Here is a 26,900-nt window from a genome sequence, read left to right as displayed (position 1 = left end):
AAGGGGCGTGCAAGAGCAGAGTAATTGCGGATCCAAATGCAAACTGTGCCACATAGACCAAAAAAACTGCGAATGACTTTGGAAGTCTGGAGAATTGGCCATTGAAGAATCTTGTCCACCTTGGTACTGTCAGGGAGACGACCTTCTGGGCAGCATACTTGTCCGACAATCACAACTTGAGGACAACATAACTGAGGCTTCTTTCCAGAGAAAGTTCCGCCAGCATGACCAACTCTATGCATAATGCGATGAACGTCAATGGCATGTTCCCATATAAATTTACGAATGCCAGGGTTGCCAGGAATGGTCTCTGGGTTGCCATCTGCATCTTCGTAACAAGAAGTAGGTCCTTTGATTGGGAGGTCATCAACAAAGATATTGGCAATATGCAGAATTTTGTCTTGCAAGATGAAAGTCATGCAATTCTGGAATTCTGGAACGGAATTGGTGAATCCCATAGACATAGAAGTAATCCTCAGAAGTCCTAGTGGCGATAGAAAAGAGGTAAGTAATAAACCTAAGTGAAACTACAATAGATGTTAGTTTAAGGTGATCTCTAATAAATGTAATGTAACATACCTCAGATGCTGCCCGAGAGGCTATAAAAACGACTGAGGTATTCCTATACTAAACCCCCTACTACTTATAGTCGGAGGTGCTACTCGCTACAGTATAATGACTCCTAGGAGAACAATGGTTACTCCATGGAGTGGTGGCTATGCTCCATGGAGAACAATGGCTGCTTTGGCAGAGACCGAGTTTATCCGGTTTTGTCAGTAAGGTCACGACTGTCAGGGTGCACTTTTTGAGCATCAAATCCCCAAAAGAGATCAAACACAGTATAGCATTGGGAACCAGCAAATGGCTCCACAAAGTCGTCAAGAATAGGTGGTACTCCTGAGTCTTTGATAGTGACTGCATTAAGTGGCTGAAGATCATGGACGATGTGAATCTTGCCATCATTCTTCTGATCGCAAAACCACTTAGAGTGATAAGATGACTGGCTAGGCTCATAAAATCCAGCTTTGATTTTGTCTCTGAGCAATTCTATGACTTCATTCTTGGTTCCAGGAGGAATAGGAATGTTCTTGTATTCCCAAGGGACATGTGGGAGAACAGGTATGATGTAGGGAGAGAAGTAGTCTTCTCTGAACGTTCCTCTGTCAGTTTCCTCAAAGGCAAGACTGTGCTGATTGAGTATCATGATGTGAGCAAAAAGTTTTTCCTCTTCTGGCCATAAGAATCCATCAGAGTTTAGCTTCATTTCGTCATAAAGGTGCTTCTTGGTTAGCTTCAGCGTGGGAATGAATTCTGGGGGAAGGACAGGAAGGGGTGGGAGCGAAAGGAGTGGGTCTTCTGGAAATAACCAAGTGACATGTGCGTCTTCTGGGAATGAATACTCCAGGAACGGGTTTGACTTTGCAATCAACACGTTTGTAAGCTCCAAAACTCGACCAATTGGGTGCTGGTACAGGTATAGGGTCCACAATGTCTATCATGTAACTCAGGTTAAAAAAAAAATTGTTCAAAGAAGGAAAGTGCCATGGTAGTTTTGCGTTATCTCGGACCGAATAGGATAGGGATGAGGTTGGAAGTTTTACAAGGGGGGAAGGAAAAAGATCAGATAAGAACGAAAGGGGAACATAGACAATAGAAAAAGAAGTTGGTACAAGAGTAAAGGAAGGAAAAACCAGATAACATAGAAATCTAAGAGGCCATTTTGTACAATTAATAGATATATAACAAGAAAGAAGAAAAAGGGAAAAGGTGGCATATGCTCCAAGAGCGCTGAATGGAGTGTTAAGTAAGAAAGGAATATAGAAACGTATCACCAGCATCTACCTCAAACTTCAACTGTGGCACTAGCAAGCACCTCAGTGCTGGTGGTGAATGTGGATGCACTAGATGGATGAGTTGTCCTGTTGTGGAGGTGAATAACCTCAACACGTTCTTGTTGACAATAAGCGCAAATATGAGGGAAGACAAAACCGTAGAAGAGGGCAAGGACAAGTAACACTCCCACCACAATCTCGATGATGAGAGCTTCTTTAGTAATATGAAACCCTTCGAGCCAGGACATGTTAGGTGCTTGTAATGCTCGATGTAAGCATTTAGGATGGAGTGAAGATGTGTTAGAATTGGGGTAGAATTTCTGGCACTGGTGTGAATAATCGATAATGGCTGAGCTGATGGTGACGTGGGAAAATGATGATAGTGATGCATAGAAGTTCAAAGATAAGGAGTAATATCGGATGATATATTGATGGAAGGTTGATGCTCTGCTCCTATTGTTGTGGAGAGGGATAGCTGAAGGGGCGATGAGGAATCAATCTCCCTTTCATCCTCTTGACTATCATTGCAAATAGTATGCATGAGTGTGCGATTATGGTGCATGAGTGTGCAATTATCAGGAGAAAGTGACGAAGCAATAGTAGCATTGGTAGAAGATGGTGATGGGGGTGAGTCACTGATATTTGATGGTAACTGTTGACACAAATATGGGGGTGGTGATTCAGAATCAGTGGATGAGTCATCATTAATTAATCCATTTATATGATTGTGTATCGGCTCCAAATCGGATTCTTGTATTACCTCCACCGTCACATTGACTTGACCATTCATATCATGTGATGGAGGTCCATTTATATCTTCATCAGTGGGAATTGGAAATGACTCTGTTTGAGGAAAGAAGCGGATATGTGCAGTTCCTGAGCAACTGATAATAGATTGTGCTCTTCCAGGTCCATGATTCTGGTCAAATTGCAAATGAGCATGGAGCAGGACATAATTCGCATAAAGGTTGTGGTTTTCATTGGAGCCATGGTGTCCTCTCATGACATAGTCTGAAGTTAGTGAGAGTGAACTCATGTTGTGACAATATTGAAGGTTGTTCAGTAGACCAAAAGTAGCAGACCTTTCATCTTCCCTAATTGAGCGAATATAGTCAAAGAATGTTTCGAAGGTACTGGCATTGTTACGATAACACAATTTCCGGACATCTCCTTTTCCTTTTATTCTCCGCTCTAACTTTATACCTTAAATGCCATGCGGCATTTCCCTTTCTCGTGCCGCGTTGCCTTCCCTCTTATTTTTAGACTTAACTCTCTCACGCAGTGGAGCTGGCCATACGGGCTAGGCCCTATGACATCATCAAGCCACTGCCTTCATCAACTGTATAGTACACATGTACAAACAACCTGTAGTAGTATATATACCCCAATAGATCCAGGAGACTCCTCAGCGAGTCCTCCTGTTGTATACCAACTAACTCACTGCAGCTCAAGGGGTAACCACTCCCCATCTTCATAATCTCTATAAGTGTGTTCTGTGTGCGCCGGAGTAGATCACTCTTGGTTGTTACAGCCAGTGGCAACGCGAAAATTTGCCAAAATGCCAAAATGCCAAAAGTACCGAATGGAAAAGCAAAGGTCAGCGTGACTGGATTGCCTAATAGAGGTGGTGCTGATCAGCCACAAGTTTGAAACAGGCAATATTGATTACTATTCCACGTGGCACGGTGCCTGTGTGGCGCAAAGGCGAGTCTTTTTGAATATTCACTTCGTTATTGACACCTGTCCATGCTACCAATCAACTTTGGTGCATGACAATGGCCTGAACTTTATCCGGCCACCACCTGACCTGGTCAACAAAGAAGAGGAATACAAAGTAGAAAGTATTCTTAGACACAAACCCTGGAAACGCGGACACCACTACCTGATTAAATGGCGCCATTACCCTCATTCTGAAAACTCATGGGAAACGGAAGAACATTTAACCAATGCTGCGGAGATACTAGAAGCCTATAAGAAGGACCACAAGCTGCGTTGAAGAGACAATCACCCCACTACCAACAATCCTCTGTCTCTCAACACAAAACATGTCTACTTCTAACTCCACCGGCTTCCCTATCACCACCTACTCAATACCCGGCAACACCAACTTGCTAGCCGACGAACGAGTGTCTTTCACCCGTGGGCAACGACACAACCAAGCCGACATCACTGACGCCATAGAATTAATGTCAGCAAAAGACGCCTATACCTATCTCTTTTACGAGACCAAAAAATGCTGCCCCCATGCGTATCACGCTCTTTCTTCCATGCATACCTTCCTTGCCATAGACCTCATAGCTGACAAACTCCTAAAAGCCATAGACTCAATACATTCGTTGGAAAGCGAGCATTCGCGGCTCAACAGTCAGGACTTGAGTATCTGTTGGGCACTCCGGATGGAAAAGTTAGTTTTGGAATCTTTGGAACAACGCTTGAGGATGAGCTCCTCGAATGGGCAGGTGGACTCGGCAAAGGAATATTTGGAATCAGGCAGGAGGACATTGCTAAATGAATCTCGCACGCGGATAGAGCGAGACGGTTGTACGAGTACTCCTCCACCCGGTTTGTCCCTCCGGTCCCTGTCGCACCCAGACCAGACCAGTGTTACCCCGGAGCGCACTTACCATATCATCACCCGTCGACCTACGCCCATCCCATCGCAGGAAAAATATATTCCCACCGTCCCAACCAGCCCAATCTCACAAGAGTCGAACCACTCCAGTCCCTGTTCCATTGGGTTGAACCCAAAACCACCGTCTCCCCCATCATCTCCACCTCGACCAGTGCCAAACGCCCAAACTCGTCGCCTGACAAACCGACGAGGAGCCCAACGCGGCCGGCAAGAGGTGATACTCCAGATCCCCGCCGCCAGAACTCCATCAAAACGGCAGTCTTGTATGTCAAAGGGACAGAAAGACAGTCCACCTGGCGCAATGCACAGGCCTGAGACTGGCTCTCCCTCCAACCCAATCAACGTAGATGACAACGCAGCCATGATTGATCAGTTGTACGCAGGAACGTACAACCTGGGAGATGACAATCCAACCACTCCCCAATCTGACACCTCATCCAACACCCGACGAAGATACCATGAAGGTGTTCGTAACAACGCTCCATACTGCCAAAACTGCGGTTGGAGCGATCATCGCACATACTATTGCGAAGCCTACTATTGTCCCGACTGTGACCGTCGTGCACCGGGACATAGTTTCAATTGGTGTCCCATCCGCAGGGAAGACGAGGATAGGATTCTGATGGAAGGATTACATGGAGATGTCAGCTACGATGACAGTTACAATATGGATGGCGAAGGTACCAAATTTCGGTGAAACTCGGAGCAAGTAAGGGGGTAATGTTACAATCTCTATTGGACATTTAAGGACTACTCATTTCTTTTTACTCATCGGTTATACCATCGGACCGATGACTCATTTCCTTCACGTATACTTCCGTTCCTCTCGCATTCGCAGTACCTATTATAGTACTTAGTCCTCAACGGACGGACCTGCCCTAGATAGGACCTAACTCCTATCACCGATTCCTTTCCATTATAAATACCATGTAACAGCAGTAGTATACTCCAATACAATTCTACGCAGTTTACGCTTACAAAGCTAGACTCCTAAGATCAGACTTCTACTCAGAAGAAGACCAACTCTCGTTGGAAGACCTCCACTCAGAACTACGTTCCCAAACTTGTCTTCTGATAAGTCTCTTTATAAACCCCGACGAACCCTCAGACTTTGTTAAGCACTTCGTGCGTAACATAAAGTACAAAGTCATCAAAGCAAGACCTAGGTCCAAAGAAATTGCTCCACAGTTTGATAATGTTGTCGTATTAGACTCATTAGAAGCAGAGTCAACAGGTGTTGCTGGTAATATTTTCCTCTAATTTCATGATCAGTTTCAAGTTGTGAATTAATATTTCATGACATAGGTACACATGTTGGAAGAGTTAAAGTAATATTCAAGCTCCCTGCCATTTTTCATGGTGGTTTTGTTGGTATACCAAAACATTGGCCCAAAATTCCATTGGCGTACATTGAATGGTACACCAAGTTGAAAGGTAGTGCAGATCCAGCATATATGATGTATGCAATTACAAAACCTGCACTTAGAGCTGATGGTACTCCACCAGCTTCCATAGTACCATTGAGCAGTATACGACAAGGCTGCCACTTGTTGCCTTTGTTTGGAAAAGATCAAGTGCCTGCTCACTGGGGTACAGAAAATGCTTTGGATGTTTGTGATAGATTTCTATTAAATAATTGGGCTAGTTTGTATGCACCAAACTATTTGGTGAATATTAATTCTATCATTATTAGTATCAGAAAAAGGTTCTCATAGACATAAATGAGCTGGTATAGCTGGTATAGCTGACATAGTAACTATAAGGCTTCACATAGAAATTTATTGGCTATAATAGGAATTTAATAGCTATCATAGCAGCTATAGAAACATACCCAGCTATATAGCAAAATAATTTTTCCTGATGTAGGCTTACTCAAGTAGGAACTACAGATGTAACACCCAAGAATGCATCTATGACTTTGCTCGCAACACTTCAACCTTTTACAAATATCCGCATTTGAGCCTTTTCAATCATGGTTTGTAGTATGCTCCCATCAATCCGAATGTCTTGTTCATGTGGCAGTCAGTCTAACTTTGAACCAAGCTTTGATATCTTGTCTTTTGAAATGAGACAGCATAGACAAGGACAACGCCCGAGGAACTTGATACATAATAAAAGAACCCTATAGAACAATAATTAGAGCTGATATAATATAAATTAAGCAAATATAGTATACTTCTCCGGGTAAACAACTGCATAAGTGAACAAACAAGGAAATACCCTTCATAAAATTCCATCTGCAAACTTAATAACTATGCCATGCTCATAGGCATCTAAAAATTCATCGTCAAGGAGCAGAGACCATATTGCATGCATCAACTCTTGCTTCCAATGTGTCATTGTTTCTCCTGTAGCCATTTTGCTAAAAAAGTGCCCAATAGACTTCTTGAAAGTAATCAGGAAGCTAGAAGCAGTTATTGTTAGCATAAGTGAAAAATTGACAACCAAAAGACAAACTTTGGGGATATAGGCAAGGTGATGAGCTGCAAAAGCTGACAGTTTGTTCCTTGTATATTTTGATTGGTTGCCAAGGAACAAGTAAATAGGCCATAATAATGCATTTCCCAAGCTAGCAAGATGAGTTGAATCAGACCAAAGTATAATTGCAGCTACAACAGTTTCCAGTTTGCAATCATCTGCGTGTGCCTGAGACTTGATGGCCTCATGCTCATTAATCATTGCATCAGATGTATACAACTCTGATATTATGCGTTCGGGTGGTCCATCTTTGTTGGGCTGCCAGTACAATTTGTATGGTGTCATGTGGAAGGATTGTGCCGATGTTTCTTTGAATGCTGCTTTCAGCACATCAAGTGGCTTTTAATAGTAAACTCCAGGAATTTCCAGTTCAGGTGCATCGTTTTCTGATTCAAAGGTAATTTTTTCAGCAGGTAATTTGATTTTGACTGAGGCTTCATGCCCCTTGTCAGCTTAGAAAATGTCTGGTAGGATGCTGTCACTTTGATCCATCCTCTGAGCTTCATGAATTGCCGAGAATTTTTTCAGGTCCTTGGTATTGAAATCTTCAGCCAGGATAACATCTTGTACGAGTCTGTCCAAGTCAGCTAAAGATTTGGTGACTGACAAGTTATAAAACCAATTCATCAAGCAAAATGTTGTAGCATTGAGGAAAGGTGCGAAGAAATATTTATGTATTGAGTCGAGGGATGTTCCAAATATGGAGTACCATGGCCAGTTCAGGGTTGTTGACATATTTAAAATTAGCAGAGTCACATGGTTGATCATACAAGATTTTACTGTTAGGATCATATGATGGTAGTTGCCCTTTATATACTCAAAATACTTCATACTGATCCTTTTCAGTTCAAATGAGCTGTATGTCATCATCTAAGGATGTAGCATTAGAATTTATTATGGAATTTGGGGTCAAAGGATGGTCTTGCAAAATCTGTGGCTGAACAGGAAGTACAAGAGGAGGAATTGGAGGAAGTTTGTCTCAATATTGTTTAGGTAGTCTTCTTGTCCGATTTGGTAGACCTGATTGTTGTAAAACTGGTTCTTCTTGTATAGGAGATTCAATATTCTGCAAATATGGCTGAGTACTGAATCAAATCATAAGCTGGTTACTTACTTCTGTAACAAGGTGGTCATCTACAACCATCTTTTCTACCTCCTCAATATTATCCTCAACTTCTTCCACAGTTCCTGTTCCACTTTGTTCACCTTGATCTTTATTTATCTCAGAAATGTGGTTTTGTGCTTCAATAATAGCAGTTGTCGATGGTTCAAGGGTCTTGCACCATTATTTTTGATGTACTGTGAGTCCTCGGTAGTTTTTAGCTTGAAATTGACATCCTGGACATATTAGAGACATGAACAGAATAACAATGAATAGAGATATATGCATATCTCTGTCTGTGATTGGGATAAACAGAAAATGTACTGATTGCAGCTTGCTGTTTCCCCGGGCCGGTTTGTTGATTGGTATTATGTCCGAACTCTAGATTTAGACATATCCTTACATACCAACCATCATGTTGTCGCCCATTAATTCAGCACTAACTTCCCCACTCAGTTCACCACACCTAGCAAAGCGCCCAGGAGATGATTCTGAGCTTCTCAAAGCAATCACAACATCTGGCCATTTAAAAAAATGGAGGTAAGTTAGTTTGAATAGGAATTCAAATACTGGCTATATACGCTGCACCTAATAATATTAGATCACAAGACCCACTGTATGAGTTTTGTATGGCAGGCAAGAAGGCTGTAGTTTTAGTGGACACATTCGTGAGTCCTGTGATTGCATTCCATGAAGCAGTAGCAATCAAAAAAGGAATTATCTCTGCGGCTGAAGTGTAATTATATCAGAATTTCTTTGAATTATTCTAGTTTTATTTACAGTCACAAAGACCCTAGTTTAAGCCGATATCTCAAGTTTTATGATATAGTAGTGGGATTTATCCCTAGTTTTAATGCTTAAAATATGGTGTACAAGGATTTATCAGCTCGTTTGGGTGCGGTGAGTGACTATATGCATCTATAAATGCCTACCGATACTCACATAATTTTTAGATTCATCAAGGGATGAGTTCCATGTGATCTGACAATCTTGCGTCCATCAAGAATTGTGTCCTGGAATATATTATTTTAGATTGTGAATCTAATACACTACAGCCTCCAATTCCCAGGCAATCAAGCAAGGCAAACCGGGGTCTCAACCATCCTCAACTTGCACGTGCACTGTGTCCTATGAAATGGGTTGAGCTTTTTGGTGAGGATCCTCAAGCGTAAGTCTATTGTCTCACATGTTTTTCTTTGAAAATATCAGATTCTTTTAGTGGTATGATGAGATTACAGGATGGCACATGGCTGGTTATAGCAGCAAACTGGCCAACAATGCTCTACACAGATGGTGCAATTTACAATGAGCAAGATCCACTTGATAGTTTGTTTAGAAGTCACTTTAGTATACATGTAGGTTTTTGTTTTACTATTTAACTTGCTGCTTATTATTATCTAGATTTATAAACATATTTACCTTGGGCCTTCATTGGTTGGATCTGAGGGAATAAACAATAGCACCATACGTAGTGGTGGCAAACCGTCCAAAAAGTAAAATCTTTGGTCTTACCGAAGTCACACCAGAGAGCTGGGCATGGTCTTTATGTAGTGTAAGTGTTTTACTTTATTTTATTTCAATTTAATTGTAATGGTATTATTTCAAGGGATGGTTTTCACTGAACAGCTGTCAGTCTTTCCAGACAACAATTGGATTGTTTCAGCTGGAGGAATATTTTAACATTATCATTGAAACTCTCAGCGACCCGGATGACGAATGGGCTGTGGAGATATTGTCATGGCTTACAGAGTCAGTTTTTATTATTATTATTATTGGTTATTTGGCTAATTTATTAAAGACAAGTATATGGGAAGAGAATGTCGACAAAACCTACTATCACAGACGATACCAACACTGATCTTGCTAAAATAAGGGCCAAATGTGCCGCCCGTCAACTTGCTAAGGCCCATGTAAACACAGAAGGCAATGCACAAACCAAAGATTTTTCTGGTCCGAGTAACATTGCAACATTGATCTCCGAGTCTGCTCCCCAGGACAGCTTACCAGTCTTGACGAGTATGACCTCTGTTCAGGCAACCACTCAACCCACTATTCCCACAAATTGTGTTCAGAAGCAGGTCCAAGTCACTAAAACAACCACCAAAACACCAACCGGCAAGAAGAACTCTACAAGACCCAAGCCAAAACCAATCACACAAACTCGCACATCAGCTTGTCAAGTTTCTCAAACTACCCCACTTTCCTATTTGGACTCAGTCCAAGTCTGATTAGTTCAGTTGTTGGACTTTGCATGCTTGTAAAATTTCTTGTACGCTTTTCTGTTTTCAGATTTTGTTGGCCATGCTTTCTTGTAATGACTTGTCATTTATTAAGTACCATTAAATACACCCCGTTGTATTGTAATGGAATATAATGTTTATGACAAAACTGGATAAACCCGGTCTCTGCCAAAGCAGCCATTGTTCTCCATGGAGCATAGCCACCACTCCATGGAGTAACCATTGTTCTCCTAGGAGTCATTATACTGTAGCGAGTAGCACCTCCGGCTATAAGTAGTAGGGGGTTTAGTATAGGAATACCTCAGTCGTTTCTATAGCCTCTCGGGCAGCGGCTGAGGTATGTTACATTACATTTATTAGAGATCACCTTAAACTAACATCTATTGTAGTTTCACTTAGGTAGATAATAAAGTCATTTCTATAGCCTCTCGGGCAGCGGCTGAGTTTCACTTAGTTTTATTAGTTTAAATAGCCTTTATTGAATTGCCTGTTCAAATGGCTATTAGTATGCATTATAAGGCTTGAACAGAAAGGCCTACATTTCTACATTTACCATCTTGACGTCAACTAGTAATGTGGAGTAGTCTGCCACATGGCTTGATCAGATCCTGGAATTGGAATGACTTGCATGGAAATGTGTTCTTGTGTTCTGTCTCTTTTTCTGATGCAGTACAAATACAAATACCTACTTGCTATGTGTACATTCCGAGCTTAATACACCTTATATCACGCAGCTTGCTCGAAACTACTCCCTGTGTCATTTCATAGCGCGACCTTGAGGGATGGGAATATTAGGTAAGCATCACACACTTTTGGCGGAGCCTGCCCACCCCCACAAACGGTGACTCCTCTTGACTCCCTTGGAATGGCGGAGTTGGACCTCGTGCTCGACAATGGGATTGGCCGGTGGCTGCCCGTTGTGGACCAGACCTTCCGAATTGGGAACACAATGCCAGGTTCAAGATAAATGTTCCGAGTCGAACTCGTTACGCATATTTGGTTCCGTGCAGCTGACAAGGTGGGCTTTATCTGGTTTGCTGCATACTGTAAATCACGTTAAAGACTACCACTTTTCTCGAACAACTCCAGTACCCAAAGTCACTGGCATTACACGATTCAAGAGGCCTCGAGTGGAACAATCGCAACAGGTCACGGGCTTAACCCATCATATTCCACCGCTATAACCTTCTACTCCATGGATGCGACGACAGTGATTCACGAGCTTGAAGATATTTATGACTGGCCTCCTCCTGTAGCGAAGCTCGCAGACTTACTTTCTCAGCCACTCCCATCTTGGCTTGCCACCGGTCCATACCCTTTCACGTCCCCTTGTGCCTCTGATTCTATAGATCTTCTATCTGGATACTCAACTGATCATATAGTAACGACCGAGAATTATGATTCTGGCGGCTCTACGTCTTTGAAAGTCGTGTTTGACTTGGTCATGACGGCCTCGTCTGATTTACGCGCCCTCAGTGGCAGCGTTGCATACGGTTGTCCTCGCCCTACCATTCCAATTTGGATCACAATGCTTAAGCATCTATTTCTCCATTGCTCGGAACACATATCGATACTGTAATGATCTTTTCTCTTTCTTTTGAAGTTTGCATATTTCTGATAACTTGACGCGCGGATTTATTTTCAATTTTTAGTGAAGATGAATATTTTGTCAGGCCACGCGCGCCTCATTCGCAGGATGTTTCCTCCAGTGGTCCAATCACCGACGGCTTTGCATCACTTATTATAGCCCACTATGTCGATCGAGCGGATGAAGATCAAGACACTGGCTCAGCATGTCACTCCTCACAAGACAGCTGTACGAGCTCTTCTAGCGATGACAATTCTTCTCATGTACGAGACGAAAACTATGGGGATAACGGCGAAATTACGAAGAAGAGGAAGGCAAACACGAGTAGCTCAAAGAATCATTCTTTGAAGTTTCCTATCCACGCCCATCTTCTTCCCACACGCGGTCGCCATCTCTCCGCCGTCCTCCCGATTATTGCGGTTGCTGACGAATATAATATCATCCCTCTCATGTCAAGTATGCTTTACCAACGTCGTGTTTGGCACATCGACCAACCAGTTATCGGAATTATTTTCCAAGGGACTGGAACTGTTGGCCAAGTCTTATTTGGTTGGCTGGATCACGATTCTGGGACGAGCGGAGATTTGGTAAGCTCTTCTTCTCTCTTCTATGACTCGACTGAACCCTTCTCTAGCCTGGGGTCCATATCGCATGTGCCAGCCCAAACTCTCAGCCTAAGGCGTCATTAGGCATATTCGATTTAACCGACCCAGTGGCCGCCATGACATTGGCCCAATTTGTGCTTGGATTATCGTCGTATTTCAAGGACCTTATCAACGCCACATCAGTAACGTCTGTCGATGCGGATCCTTCCCTGCACTGGAGATCAGATCTCATCGATATCTCCTCTGAATCAGGAGAACAATGGAAGGAGCGAGTTTCAAGGTGGGCATGCGACGTACACGTGTCCACATGCGCGAGGTTCCTACTATTTTCAGTTTTGTAGTTGTAGGGCATGCATCCTTATTTATTTCTTTTTAAAGCAGCGATACTTCCTCTTCTCCTCCCCGTACCCCACCATTACACACTACACGTTCTCAGCCTAGCTGCTGGTCCCCAACTATGTCTTCGAGAAATCTGCATACTATTCACGAGGAAGGACACGATGAACCCAGAGGCTCCAAATCTCTTCGCAGCAGTGTCAAACATGATGGTACTCAAAGTGACCACAAAGTGAGCAGGTGAGCATGGCAAGTTTTGAGCGTAGTGATGGAAATGATATAGTAAATTGATATTCAGCGATAAAAGCTTTTCTGCAAGTCAATCTTCCGTTGCAAAGCACTCTGTAAGCAAAAAGTCGACAAAAATTTTATCGAAGTGAGAGCATATACATCATGTGTTGAATCGTGACTTACAATATTTAGAGATAGAAGCCCCGCCGAAAATCAGCTTTCTGTCGACAAGTACTCCGCAAGCAAAAAGTCGAAAACAAATGTATCAAACTCTAGGTGAGAGCATATATATTAAATGTGTTCAATCATGACTGACAGCTGGGCTAGTTTTGCGATGAAGAGTGAGAATGGCTTAGATGAAGAATTATCGATCACGAATTGGCTTTTTGATAGAAGAGCATTCACGATCGGTAGAATCTTGTTAGCAGATCTTGCTCAAGACCCTGAATCGGAACACAAAGATATTAACGAAAAAATAAAATTTTACGACGAAACGACTAAATTTTGCTGGCCAAGCAGCTGGAAAACATTGGTTAGTTTCCTCGACCTAAGTGCCACGTCTTATATACTCACGTCAAGGCAGAGTGACCTACCTGGATCAGACCTTAGCATTGAAGGGCATCGTAGAATGCTTTTTCAAAATTATAATAACTATGTCCAGGCTGGCAACGAGGTTCCAAACCTGGAGACCAAAATCGTGGAACTCCTCTGCAGTCGGTTCTCCTCTATGTTGTCATCTTCCGATGGTGCATATACTCGAGCTCTTGCAGCGGCGAAACGTAATTCTAATGAAGCTGAACGCCGCCATGATTGGGACAATCTGTTACTCAAATTTTTCACGACCTCGAAGTACACTGGTAGCACAAACCGTGATGTGTTGTAAGTACTAGGCAACGCGCCCTAAAGCATATCTAACCGTTTACTTAGGCTGGAACGTTTTTTAAATGCACCTCGAAATATAGCCCTTGACGCGATGAGGACTTCTGCTGCTGATCACGTGCGAGAGCGCTCTGCGCTAGCAAGTCAATATGCATTACATTGCAGCTTGGCATACTTCAGCGCTCAAGGGCAAAATGAAGACGTCGTTTCTCAAGCTCTTCAGGCGCTTAACCAGTCTGCTTCATTTGTCGAGCAAGTCAAGGGTGATATAGAGGCCCGCTTGCTCGATGCCCTCGAACGTCGCACCAACCAAGAACCAACACGTGGAGTATGCGATGCAATTCTAGTCGTACCCCTTGAAGGCGTCTGCGCTGAAATCGTTAAAATCCTTGGCAAGTCCGACGGCAGGAAGTTCGTGAAAAATCTTGCTTTGATAGCACATCCTGGTGCGGAAAAGTCGGCATCTGGGACTGGGAAGGACGACAGAGGTGAGAAAAAATAGCTGAGTCGTAGAGCTCCTGCTAAACTTGAATTGAAATCAGCAAACTCGGACTCAGCTCGACATCTGACCGTTGAGCCTCAGCCGTCGTCGGTCACGGACAACAGCAAATCAACTTCCTATCCCTCCTTGCACAATGTCTTCACGGCAACTGTTCCGAGACCACCCTCCGAGTCCTCGGAAACCCTGTCGAAAGATGTCGTTCAGCTTCAGGCAGCCCAGGACGGGGAAATAGACAATGATTTATTATTGCCAGTCCTTACCGCGGAGTACAAGAAAAAAGATGTTACTACGACATTCAAGGCTTTGAACCAGTCTCGAATGTATACGGTTTCAGCACTGTATTTTCTGAGATCCTTGGGGATCGTTGATTTTCCGCTTTTTGGCCTAGTCACCTCTGGGTCTGAAGGAGCAGTATCAATGGCTTGGTACTCGTCCAAGCAACAAGTAAGTATGTTCATTGATATGCTCATTGACATCTTACCATCCCTCACCATAGAAAATTTTTTTAATGGAGCGGAACCTCCAGTTATATGACATATCAGACCCGCTCCAAGTTTACGAGTTTTCTGTAGTTCTTCTTCGCATTGCTGAACATGGTCAGAAGCTCAAAGTGAAGCTGCAAGAAATGCTGAGCAAAATAGATGAGCGAAGCAAAATTAAAACATTCAAGCACTGGTCTAATTTGGCTCAGCCAAAAGAACTGTAGTATATCTCAAACCATATCTATAGGCTTGCATAGCATCACTGTCACATTTGTACATACTCTTGTATTTGTGGACATGTCTGAACACCTGCATAAAATGTCAGAAAATATTAAATATTATTTAGATGCCTTGCCAGCCACTGAAATGCCTAAATATCAGTCATTGCTTGAAATATACAATGAAAGAGTTGCTATGTAAAGGCCATTACAATTTCAGTTTGCAATGCCAATTGCCATGAGCGCTACAATGTCATTACCAGGCCAGGCTCAAATTGTAATTAGAAAAATGCATTATCAAATGAACCTTTATCTTTACAATGGACTAGTGGTTGTTATTAATGATTTGTATAATTGTTATCAGGAAACTTGTAATCATTATTGAGGAATTCTTATCATTATCAGGAAACTCTTATCATTATCACAGAATCCTTATCACTGAGATACAATTCTAATCATTATTACATTTATTTGACTTACATTACCAGGATTCGAACTAAGGGCCTTGTACTTTATTACAGTTACACATTACTACCAAATTGGAGCATAATAACCACTACACTATTCTACCGTATTGACTATATCATTATGCTTCAATATGATACACAAATATATGCCATTGTCAGGTCACTGCAGTATGCACTCATTTGTGTGTGCCGACTTTCAATGCTTTAGTGTGGGGTGCTACGCTGGCTCAATATGTGAATGGAACATGTTAACCAACTGTACTAAAGACAAAGAGAAATATAAGCTACTTTTGAGATCTTGTAGTAGCACATTGATATCCAGAAGTACCAGTAACTTTCCTTCCTCTTTTCCCTCGCACATTAGCACTCAATGAAACTTCTGAAACCTCAACTTCTGCGTCTACCAGGCCAGGAGCAACGGCAGGTCCAGATTGAGCAACTGAAGGCCCTGGATTCTCGGCCACAGCAACACTCTGAGTGTCTGAATCTGTCAATGTATCCATATCCGGAGAGAGTGAGACTATTTCTATGATTTTGTGATTAAACTTACAATAACTGCAGCCCAAGCAACTGATCCTGGAGTGACGCTGTAGATACCCCAGTTCTGCACATTGGTGTGCCACACAGGCACAGTGCCACGTGGAATAGTAATTAATATTGCCTTTTTCAAATCTGTGGCTGATCAGCACCACCTCTATTAGGCAATTCAGTCATGCTCACCTTTGCTTTTCCATTTGGTACTTTCGGCATTTTGGCATTTTGGCAAATTTTCGCGTTGCCACTGGCTACACATTGCATTGCGCCCTCGCTTTTGTCGTTTCCTTCACTCCCCTTGTAACAACCAAGAGTGATCTACTCCGGCGCACACCGAACACACTATAAAGATTATGAAGATGGGGAGTGGTTACCCCTAAGGCTGCAGTGAGTTAGTTGGTATACAACAGGAGGACTCGCTGAGGAGTCTCCTGGATCTATTGGGGTATATATACTACTACAGGTTGTTTGTACATGTGTACTATACAGTTGATGGAAGCAGTGGCTTGATAATGTCATAGGGCCTAGCCCGTATGGCCAGCTCCACTGCGTGAGAGAGTTAACTCTAAAAATAAAAGGAAGGCAACGCGGCGCGAGAAAGGGAAATGCCGCGTGGCAATTTAAGGTATAAAGTTAAAGCGGAGAATAAAAAGAAAAGGAGATGTCCGGAAATTGTGTTATCGTAACACTACCCCCCTTTTAAGGCTCGACTTCCAGGCTCGACCAAATACCGGAGGTAGTAGTAAAATTTTCGGGCATAGGTTGAAAGAGGGAATTAAAAAGTTTTGAATCCATGCCTCTAAGCTTCCTAGGAGCTGAGGGATTCTTAGAATAAAATTCGCGGACAGCGTCGCGAGAGTTTTCCAGATGGGATTCTGGTTCCCACATTCTGTCTTCGTCTCCATAGCCCTTCCATAGGACCAGGAACTCTAATTTTCCACGCTTCAAGCGTGCATCTACCACCCGTTCGACTTCGAACTCTTCTTCGCCTTCCTGGGTGACTACTACCGGGCCGGGCCGGTCTACACGCTGTCCCGGCAGCGGTCCCTTGTAGGGTTTTACACGGCTAATGTTAACCGTGGGTACCACCCTCATTCGTTTTGGGAGTTCCAGCTCCACCGCATTAGGTTTGACTTCCTTAATCCGGTAAGGGCCAATCCACTTTTTGGTCAGTTTTCTAGACTGCCGGTCTTTTAATTTTAAATGGTCGGTATCTAACCAGACCAGGTCGCCGACCTTGTAGTCAGGGGCCTTAGAGCGTCTACGCTCTGCCCTGTCTTTCATCTGCTCTGCAGTTCTAAATAGCGCCTTGCGCGTTTCGTCTAGGACAGACTTCATGTCTTTTGCCATGTTCTCAGCAGCCTCGTTCTTGCTTTTGCCAGGTTCTACACCCATTCTAGGGAGGTACGATCTAGTAACCTCGAATGGTGCCTTTCCTGTAGCCGACGACTGTTTAATATTATAAGAGAACTGGGCTATCTTTAGCCACTTGGCCCAATCCGTCTGTCTGTCGTTAATAAATATCCGGAGATATTGTTTCAACTCCTGGTTGAGTCTCTCCGTTTGTCCATCAGTTTGCAGATGGAACACCATCAATAATTTAGGTTTGATGCCCAGCATCCGGCATAATTCTTTCGTAAATTCGCTAGCAAATTGCGGTCCTCTATCGGAGATCACCGTTTCTGGTAACCCATGGATGGACCATACAAAATCTTTAAATAGGTCTGCCGTACCGGCGGCGGTAATAGTTTTAATGGTGGGTATGAATACCACTTCTTTTGAGAAGCGATCTACCACCACCATTACTGAATCGTACCCGTTTGACTCGGGCAGATCCGTTGTGAAGTCCACCAATATATCCTGCCAGGGACCAGCTGGTATCGGGTTTGGCATGAGTTTACCGGCCGGCGGTTGATGGGAATTCTTGGCCATGGCACATCTCAAACAGGATTTTACATACTCCTGTACGTCTTTGACCATGCCAGGCCACATGTAGTTTCTGGAGATCAACTCCATTGTTCGTTGCCATCCAGGGTGCCCAGCCACTGGAGTGTTGTGATGTCTATCTATGGCCTTGATCCTTACGGACTCAGGCACATAGATTTTGTTTTTAAAATGAAAGATCCCGTCTTTCCATAAATAGTTTTTATTGCCGTCAAGGCACGCCTTTTCCTCTGGGGAGATGTCTTTCTTGAAGACTTCCAGGAGGTCGGAATCTTGCCCGATTCTAACATTGGCAACCCTTGATTGATCTATCAGGGTGACACCTTTGTTGTCATCTTCAATGCCGTTGGCATGATCCTCTCTTCTAGATAAAGTGTCCGCTTTCCCCATTGAGCTTCCCGGCTTATGAATTAATTTATAGTTAAACCTCGACAAGTACACCGCGTAGCGGGCCTGTCTTCGGTTCAGATCTCGGGCCGTCATGAAGTACTCTAGGTTCTTATGATCGGTCCAAATTTCGAATTGGTGTCTAGCACCTTCTAGGTAGTGCCGCCAGTGCTCTAAAGCTCTAATGATGGCCAGCATCTCCTTGTCGTAAATTTGATAGTTGCGCTCTGTAGGCGACAAACTATGCGATAGATAGGCACAAGGTTTCCAAAGATCGTCAGGGCATTTGATTGATAGAACAGCCCCAGTGGCGAAGTCAGAAGAGTCGGTTTCTAGCCGGAACTCTTTGTCTAACTCAGGAAATGCCAATATAGGGGCTGTTGTAAATGCCTGTTTAAGCTTATCAAAAGCTTCTTGTTCTTTGGCGCCCCAATGCCAAACAAGGTCCTTTTTGGTGAGATCGTTCAACGGTCTCGTGATTTTCGCGAAGTCTTCGATAAACCTTCGGTAGAAATTACCTAAGCCATGGAAGGCCCTAACTCCTTTGACGCGAGTAGGTTCTGGCCATTCCAAAATAGCTTGAACTTTCTCAGGATTCATCCTGATTCCGTTCTGGCCTATAATCATACCGAGGAAGTCCACTTCCTTCACTTTAAAATTACACTTTTCGGGTTTGACGAATAGGTCCCGTTCCTGTAAGCGTCGAAGGACTTCTTGCACGATCTTGTCGTGCTCAGCCTCATCGTCCGACTTCGTAAATATTAACAAATCGTCAATGTAAATGACGACACAGTTCTCCATATCCGCAAAGGTCTCGTTCATCATGCTCTGGAAGGTCGCCGGTGAATTGGTCAACCCAAAGAACATAACAAGGGGTTCGAAAGATCCTCGGTGGCACGTGAACGCGGCCTTCCAAGCATCTTCCTCTTTGATTCGTACATTGTTGTACCCCCATCTGAGATCCATCTTTGTCAGGATCTTGGCGCCAGCTAATTTGTCCACTAGCTGACTAATTAAAGGCAGCGGATATGCATTTTTAACTGTGTGCTCATTCACGTAACGATAGTCCATAATCATTCGCTTCTTACCATCCTTTTTAGGAATGAAGAACACCGGGGACGTCATAGGACTTTTGGAAGGTCTGATGTAACCCTTCCTAAGTTGTTCGTCTATGAAACTAGATACCTCGTCTCTTTCGGGAGCAGAGAGCGGTATCATGTGTCCCTTTCTTGGTTTGAAGGTGTCTTTCAAATCTATAGCATGGTCCCAAGGCTTAGCCTCTGGGAAGCGCTCTGATTTGTGTTCAGAAAAGACTTTCCAGAAGTCATGGTAGTCGGGAGGTACCAGCCTCTTAATCTCTTCCTCAGGCTTCACCTCATCATCGTCATCATCGATCTTATCTAAAGATCTGAGCTCGTAAACGTGACTAGCGTTTAACTTTTCGAGACGCTCATCGTGACGGACATGATTCGGTTTACCCAAGTTTACACATTCCTGTGGACAACGTGACAATGTGACAACCCCTGTCTGCCAGTCAATCTCAGGATTATGTTTAAATAGTTAGGTCCAGCCCAAGATTACATTAATCTTCCCTAGTTGGGTAGCTTTGGCAGTGACTCGTTCTCTGTGTCCTTGGTATTCGACCACAAAAGAACATTTGTGTGTGATACAGCCACCTGCGTTAAGCGTACCGTCAACGTTATAGATGGGAATAGATGCTTCTAATTTTACAAGGGGGAGTCCAATTTGCTCCGCCCAGACCTGATCTATGAAGATCCCGTTGGCGCCTGAATCAAGCAAGGCGTTCGTTGAGTGTACTTTGCCCCTGGCAAGGTTTTCCACACCAACGTCTAAACGGATCTCCTTTTGGAATAAATACGTGCGCATCAACACACGCCTTGGGATTTCAGGAAAGGGTGGCTCTGAAGAAGTAGAAGGAGAAGAAGGAGGAGAAATCTCAAATGATACATGTTTTTCTATTTTTGTTTTACCAGAATCAAGCACCCTAGTGTTTGTCTCGCCGGGGCCACACTCCGAGGGAGACGCTGGTGCAGCGGTAGTATCATAAATATTACAGTTACATTTCTTCATACAAGTACAAGCTTCAGATAACAAATTTAAGAATTTATTTACAAATTGGGGAGCCATCCCCGTCATTCTGTTATTGCTCGTGCAACACCCCGGAGCAGGGGCCACCTTGTTGTGGTTTACTTCATTTTGAGGTGGAGCTAAGGCACCCAAGTGACCTAAGCCCCAAATTCTTTTCCCTGGGCCTTCATTTCCCTGGGCCTTCATTTCGTTGACCTGCTGGTCGTAGAAGAAAGCCCGGATTTCGTTGTAAGAACGACCGGCCAATGAGTTGAGCCGATCATCCGGTTTTTCGGTTTCTAGTTGGCGCGCCTGGCGCCCTTGGTTATTTTTTTGTTGAGCGGCCTGCGCTCCATTTGGACACTTTTGGGCTATGTGCCCCTCCTGCCCACAGTTGTAGCAGGTAAATCTGCGCGTCTGTCCGCCCTGGACCGCGCCTATATCCATAGGGGCACCCCGACCTGGTTGCAGCCCGAACGGCTGGAACCCGTGAGAGTGATTTTGATGTTGGTTTGATGACCCAGGGCGCCTCTGGGATGTGGTGGTTTGTTTGGTGGACCCGCCACCTTGGTGCATTGCGTAGAGCTCCAGGGCCCTACCGACTTGTTGTCATGCACCAAAGTTGATTGGTAGCATGGACAGGTGTCAATAATGAAGCGAATATTCAAAAGACTCGCCTTTGCGCCACACAGGCACAGTGCCACGTGGAATAGTAATTAATATTGCCCTTTTTGAACTTGTGGCTGATCAGCACCACCTCTATTAGGCAATCCAGTCACGCTCACCTTTGCTTTTCCATCTGGTACTTTCCGTGTTTCGGCATTTCGGCAAATTTTCGCGTCGCCACTGGCTACACATTGCATTGCGCCCTTGCTTTTGTTGTTTCCCTTACTCCCCTTCCTTTGCCTAGCCCCACCATGGGCCCCTTCCTCTCCTTTTTATTCTCACCTGACGGTCGTTTCTGAATCCCCATTTTAGTTCACCTACTCGTCACCTCCACCCTCCTCCTCCTCATCTTCTTTGCTCCCCCACCATTTCTGATGTCACCACTTCCTATCCACTTCCGTCGCCGATCCGTTGACTACCACGTGCCACTGCTGATATCAGCAAAGCCCCGGTGGCCGGTTCAAATAGGGCAACAGGTCCATCTTTATGACGTCGATCTACCATCATATACTATCAAAACATCGGTCGCTCGTCTCACCTGGTTGGAGTGTGGGTGGGTAGTTTGTGAGCTGGAGAAGGTTCATCCCCTTGCATTGCCTATGTACATCGCTGTCCCATTCACTTGGGTACACTTATCTTTTGTCCATTGTCTTCGCTACAGCTACAGCTACCACATGCTGCCTGGGACTCACTTGTTCCAAATTGGAACTACCTACTCCCCTCCCTCCCTTGTTTGATCAGGTGGTCCAACACAACCAGTCCATTGGTAAGGCCATGGAACTGTCGGATTTGGACTAGGTGGTGGACCGGTGGCTCCAGTTTCTTTTTCTTCAGCAGAACATTCATTTACAGTGCGATTATTTTTGATTTTTGAATCATTTTTATGGACACATATTTTTTTTAGAATGCCTGACTGACAATAAAAGAACTGTGTTGATACTGATAGTGTTTTGCCTTGCCCTTTTTTTACTGCATTTTCCCATGACATCATGATTTTCCTGCTCTCTTTTTGCTATTGGACTTTACTTTATGGCTGTACAAACCTGTGACATTACTCACAGCATTTATTGTTCTATCCCTTTCTTTTCCTTTTTTTGACAATCTTATCCTGTACTACCTACACAGGATTCGTCAGCGTACATTCCTTCCTTCATATTCTTTCTCATTCTTTTTGCACAGCTATACTGTGCATAGCCTACTTTTCTTTTACTATATAAACCCCTGTATTTTACCTTGTAAACAAAACAAGAACTCCAATCCAGACTTCTTCTCTACTCTCAAGTTCACTACTCTGCTACTTGTGATCCAGTGTGGTCACAACACTTCCCACTTCTACCACTGTCAACTGCTGTCATCGTCACTTCCCACTTTTGAAGTCATTGTCATCCCTTTCGATTAGAGTCCTTCTGAGCACTACAGTTTGTGCGTCAGAAGCCTGCTATCACTGAGAACCTCGTCACCTCGTCATCCTCATCGTTCTCAAACCTACCTTGTGCTACCATTAGCAAGGTAGTGCTTGTCTATACTCGCCACAAAGCACCTATCTTCCTATAAATTCAACTATCCCTCCTCCTCAAAACCCACACTCATACACCTCTGGGTTTTACTTTGAAGTATCCTCATACATACCACCCCACGAACAACCAGAGCACCCACTGTTCTAGGAGGCAAAGCCCATAAACAAGTTCCGTGGAATCTGGGAGGATTGTGTGTTAGTTTGTTTTGTGTGTGGTTTTCTAACCACAGTTCTCATCATCGACATTGTCGGACTTCCTCAGCCGCCAGGGCCAAGTTGTCGCTCCTTGTATCCTGCAGATAGATCTGTTCTGCAATGCAAGGGTTCACATTGCGTTCCAGCAGTTCTACTGCATGTTCATTGCCAAGACCCCCTTGGATTGAGAGGGCCAGGAACTGAGTTACAAAATCATCCGTCCTCATGTTTCCTTGTTTGAAGGAACAGATTTGCTGATGCGCCCAGTCTCGCTCAGCTTGTGGTTTAAAATATTTTTCGATCTCAATTTTGAGATCGTCCCAGGTAGGCCACACTCCCGCGGTGTAGCACTCCTGGAGTCGTACTTGGGCGTATCGACCCGCCACAGGTCCTTTTAGGCGAGATAGCACCGCAGTGGCTACCTCAAAATTGTCGGCAAACGCGTCCCAGTTTGCCTTGACCCAAATCTGGAGCTTGATCCACCATTCGGCGAATCGCGCTCTGTCTCCTTCGAAGGCGCCGGGGTCAGCGACGACTTCAACCTTTTTGTTGAACTTTTTCTCTACCGAGGGGGTTGCTACAGGGGGGTTTGCCTGTATCTCGGCGAGTTGCGAGGTTAATGCTGCAATCTGCGTGCGCATGGCGTGCAGCAGAGCATTCATATCTTGGGGTTGCGACGACATGTCGACTTGTTCTCTTTGGTAATGTAAAAAAAAGGTAACTGGGGGTCCCTGCTTGCTATCTGCGGATCAACCTCTTCCCAGCTGAGTATCGGATCTCAATCTCCGACTACCCACACTATAGTATTTGAAAAGGTATATAAAAAGTAAACGTAGTAAACCCTGGTCCGAACGGTTGTCAGGGGGTGGTCCGCTTGTTGCTGTCAACCCTTCTCCAGACTGGCGGAGGCAAGTGCCCGGCCTGGTCAGAGGTATTCGAAGGTGAAGATTTGTATTCTAAATCTAATCAACAGTGGTTTCACACCGACTGCTGAGCTATAGTACTCCCCTTAACGCTGGGGGCCGCGTATTGAAGGTTCGGGTTCTTCTCCCAGAGCACTACCAGGCCGTCGCTAGGAGCGCACCTATCTGCTATTCGGGATATTCCTAACCCTAACCAATCTCCTTCACCCTGGAGTCCAGGTGCCCAGTGGGACTTTTGCACACACGTGCGAGAGAGTAATGAGAGCGAGTCCTAATGTAACAACCAAGAGTGATCTACTCCGGCGCACACCGAACACACTATAAAGATTATGAAGATGGGGAGTGGTTACCCCTAAGGCTGCAGTGAGTTAGTTGGTATACAACAGGAGGACTCGCTGAGGAGTCTCCTGGATCTATTGGGGTATATATACTACTACAGGTTGTTTGTACATGTGTACTATACAGTTGATGGAAGCAGTGGCTTGATAATGTCATAGGGCCTAGCCCGTATGGCCAGCTCCACTGCGTGAGAGAGTTAACTCTAAAAATAAAAGGAAGGCAACGCGGCACGAGAAAGGGAAATGCCGCGTGGCAATTTAAGGTATAAAGTTAAAGCGGAGAATAAAAAGAAAAGGAGATGTCCGGAAATTGTGTTATCGTAACACCCCTTCCTTTTCTTAGCCCCACCATGGGCCCCTTCCTCTCCTTTTTATTCTCACCTGACGGTCATTTCTGAATCCCCATTTTAGTTCACCTACTCGTCACCTCCACCCTCCTCCTCCTCATCTTCTTTGCTCCCCCACCATTTCTGATGTCACCACTTCCTATCCACTTCCGTCGCCGATCCGTTGACTACCACGTGCCACTGCTGATATCAGCAAAGCCCCGGCGGCCGGTTCAAATAGGGCAACAGGTCCATCTTTATGACGTCGATCTACCATCATATACTATCAAAACATCGGTCACTCGTCTCACCTGGTTGGAGCGTGGGTGGGTAATTTTTGAGCTGGAGAAGGTTCATCCCCTTGCGTCGCCCATGTTCATCGCTGTCCCATTCACTTGGGTACACTTATCTTTTGTCCATTGTCTTTGCTACAGCTACAGCTACCACATGCTGCCTGGGACTCACTTGTTCCAAATTGGAACTACCTACTCCCCTCCCTCCCTTGCTTGACCAGGTGGTCCAGTACAACCAGTCCATTGGTAAAGCCATGAAACTGTCAGATTTGGACTAGGTGGTGGACCGGTGGCTCCAGTTTCTTTTTTTTCAGCAGAACATTCATTTACAGTGCGATTATTTTGATTTTTGAATCATTTTATGGACACATATTTTTTTTAGAATGCCTGACTGACAATAAAGGAACTGTGCTGATACTGATATTGTTTTTTTCTTTATACTCTTTTTACTGCATCTTCTTATGACATCACGATTCTCTTGCTCTTTTTCTCTTATTGGACTTTATTTTTATGACTGTACAAACCTGTACCATTACTTACATAGCATTCATTGTTCTATCTCTTTCTTTCCCTTATTTTGATGATCTTATCCTGTACCAACTTCGCAGGATTTGTCAGCGTACATTCCTTCCTTCATGTTCTTTCTCATTCTTTTTGCGCAGCTATACTGTGCATAGCCTACCTTTCTTTTCACTATATAAACCCCTGTATTTTACCTTGTAAAAACAAAAAAAGCACTCAATTCCAGACTTCTTCTCCAATCTTAAGTCCACTTCTTACTGCTACTTGTGATCCAGTGTGGTCACAACACTTCCCACTGCTACCACTGTTAACTGCTGTCATTGTCACTTCCCACTTTTGAAGTCATTGTCATCCCTTTTGATTAGAGTCCTTCTGAGCACTACAGTTTGTGCGTTAGGAGCCTGCTATCACTGGGAACCTCGTCACCTCGTCATCCTTGTCGTTCTCAAACCTACCTTGTGCTACAATTAGCAAGGTAGTACTCATCTATACTCGTCACTAAGCCCCTATCTTCTATAAATTCAACTATCCCTCCTCCTCAAAACCCACACCCATACATCTCTGGGTTTTACTTTGAAGGATCTTCATACATACCACCCCACGAACAACCAGAGCACCCACTATTCTAGGAGGCAAAGCCCATAAACAAGTTCCGTGGAATCTGGGAGGATTGTTTGTTTGTTTGTTTTTGTGTGTGGTTTTCTAACAACAGTTCTCATCATCGACAGCGAGTTCTGTTTTTGAGGCGCTAGGACCTGGGATATTGATACAGGAGGCCAAAGTGTCACCATCTATTAAATCCTCTAGTTCTGAGTTGGAGAAACGTGACATAGTTGGTAATGCTAATCACCAGAAGTGACCAACAGTTTTGGAGGGGCAGGCAATGTAACATAAGTTAGTTTTGACCCTTTCAATAGTGCCAGCATACTGCCTACCTTGAAGTGCGAGGTATAAAGTTTCTGGGAGCTGTGATAATGCCATTTCGGCCATTTGAATTATAAACAGCTGGTCCAAATGTGTTATCCATACCAGGAAATCAACGTAAAGTATACACAATGGAGGGGGATACTAGGTTGTAGGTTTATGACTAAAGACTCTTCTTGCTGTGATGCGAGAAGCTTCATCCTCAGCTAAATCATGTAATTTCAGTCAACTCTATAGCCAATAATAGGATGTAAAATGTGCCTTTGTGCATCAGATATTATGGGCCCGATCTTCTTGGAGAGAGGGCCCTTGTGGCTAGTAATAATAATGTAATAGATGAATATGAGCACCAGTGTCGATGATGACAACTGCAGTTAGAAAACCACACACAAAAACAAACTAACACATAATCCTCCCAGATTCCACGGAACTTGTTTATGGGCTTTGCCTCCTAGAACAGTGGATTGGTCTGGTTGTTTGTGGGGTGGTAAGTATAATGATCCTTCAAAGTAAAACCCAGAGATGTATGGGTGTGGGTTTTGAGGAGGAGGGATAGTTGGAATATAAAAAGATAGGGGCTTTGTGGTGAGTATAGACAAGCACTACCTTGTCAATTGTAGCACAAGGTAGGTTGAGAATGACAAGATAATGA

At 44.0% G+C, this 26,900-nt stretch overlaps 9 protein-coding genes across 9 annotated transcripts; 4 read left to right on the top strand and 5 right to left on the bottom strand.

Moving 5' to 3' along the window:
- Positions 1-760: 760 nt before the first annotated feature.
- SERLADRAFT_433080 (uncharacterized protein) lies at positions 761-2,080 on the bottom strand (the record flags this gene model as incomplete). Its single annotated transcript, XM_007313248.1, has 2 exons — positions 761-1,492; positions 1,874-2,080. The coding sequence occupies 2 exons, from the start codon at positions 2,078-2,080 to the stop codon at positions 761-763; spliced, it is 939 nt and encodes a 312-aa protein (XP_007313310.1).
- Positions 2,081-2,229: 149 nt separating this feature from the next.
- Positions 2,230-2,868, bottom strand: SERLADRAFT_433079 (uncharacterized protein; the record flags this gene model as incomplete). The annotated part of the gene is made up of 1 exon (XM_007313247.1): positions 2,230-2,868. One exon carries the CDS (start codon positions 2,866-2,868, stop codon positions 2,230-2,232), a length of 639 nt encoding a protein of 212 aa, XP_007313309.1.
- Positions 2,869-3,877: 1,009 nt separating this feature from the next.
- SERLADRAFT_433078 (uncharacterized protein) lies at positions 3,878-5,161 on the top strand (the record flags this gene model as incomplete). Its single annotated transcript, XM_007313246.1, has 1 exon — positions 3,878-5,161. The coding sequence occupies one exon, from the start codon at positions 3,878-3,880 to the stop codon at positions 5,159-5,161; it is 1,284 nt and encodes a 427-aa protein (XP_007313308.1).
- A 1,526-nt stretch (positions 5,162-6,687) lies between these two features.
- SERLADRAFT_433077 (uncharacterized protein) lies at positions 6,688-7,227 on the bottom strand (the record flags this gene model as incomplete). The annotated part of the gene is made up of 2 exons (XM_007313245.1): positions 6,688-6,849; positions 6,922-7,227. 2 exons carry the CDS (start codon positions 7,225-7,227, stop codon positions 6,688-6,690), a joined length of 468 nt encoding a protein of 155 aa, XP_007313307.1.
- A 1,232-nt stretch (positions 7,228-8,459) lies between these two features.
- Positions 8,460-10,272, top strand: SERLADRAFT_405203 (uncharacterized protein; the record flags this gene model as incomplete). The annotated part of the gene is made up of 8 exons (XM_007313244.1): positions 8,460-8,584; positions 8,646-8,712; positions 8,921-8,944; positions 9,100-9,212; positions 9,264-9,370; positions 9,517-9,596; positions 9,651-9,793; positions 9,843-10,272. 8 exons carry the CDS (start codon positions 8,460-8,462, stop codon positions 10,270-10,272), a joined length of 1,089 nt encoding a protein of 362 aa, XP_007313306.1.
- A 2,613-nt stretch (positions 10,273-12,885) lies between these two features.
- Positions 12,886-13,567, top strand: SERLADRAFT_377419 (uncharacterized protein; the record flags this gene model as incomplete). The annotated part of the gene is made up of 4 exons (XM_007313243.1): positions 12,886-13,053; positions 13,112-13,190; positions 13,243-13,320; positions 13,372-13,567. The coding sequence occupies 3 exons, from the start codon at positions 12,935-12,937 to the stop codon at positions 13,318-13,320; spliced, it is 276 nt and encodes a 91-aa protein (XP_007313305.1).
- Positions 13,568-13,856: 289 nt separating this feature from the next.
- Positions 13,857-15,245, top strand: SERLADRAFT_377418 (uncharacterized protein; the record flags this gene model as incomplete). The annotated part of the gene is made up of 4 exons (XM_007313242.1): positions 13,857-13,923; positions 13,972-14,411; positions 14,466-14,869; positions 14,922-15,245. The coding sequence occupies 3 exons, from the start codon at positions 14,018-14,020 to the stop codon at positions 15,129-15,131; spliced, it is 1,008 nt and encodes a 335-aa protein (XP_007313304.1).
- Positions 15,246-15,876: 631 nt separating this feature from the next.
- SERLADRAFT_433075 (uncharacterized protein) lies at positions 15,877-16,342 on the bottom strand (the record flags this gene model as incomplete). Its single annotated transcript, XM_007313241.1, has 3 exons — positions 15,877-16,065; positions 16,143-16,253; positions 16,313-16,342. The coding sequence occupies 3 exons, from the start codon at positions 16,340-16,342 to the stop codon at positions 15,877-15,879; spliced, it is 330 nt and encodes a 109-aa protein (XP_007313303.1).
- Positions 16,343-22,963: 6,621 nt separating this feature from the next.
- SERLADRAFT_433073 (uncharacterized protein) lies at positions 22,964-23,605 on the bottom strand (the record flags this gene model as incomplete). The annotated part of the gene is made up of 1 exon (XM_007313240.1): positions 22,964-23,605. One exon carries the CDS (start codon positions 23,603-23,605, stop codon positions 22,964-22,966), a length of 642 nt encoding a protein of 213 aa, XP_007313302.1.
- Between the last annotated feature and the right edge of the window lie 3,295 nt (positions 23,606-26,900).

The sequence above is a fragment of the Serpula lacrymans genome (assembly GCF_000218685.1).
Source record: "Serpula lacrymans var. lacrymans S7.9 unplaced genomic scaffold SERLAscaffold_2, whole genome shotgun sequence".
NCBI lineage: Eukaryota > Fungi > Basidiomycota > Agaricomycetes > Boletales > Serpulaceae > Serpula > Serpula lacrymans.
The sequence above is the reverse complement of the archived record's forward strand: the minus strand, read 5'-3'. Positions and strand labels throughout refer to the sequence as shown.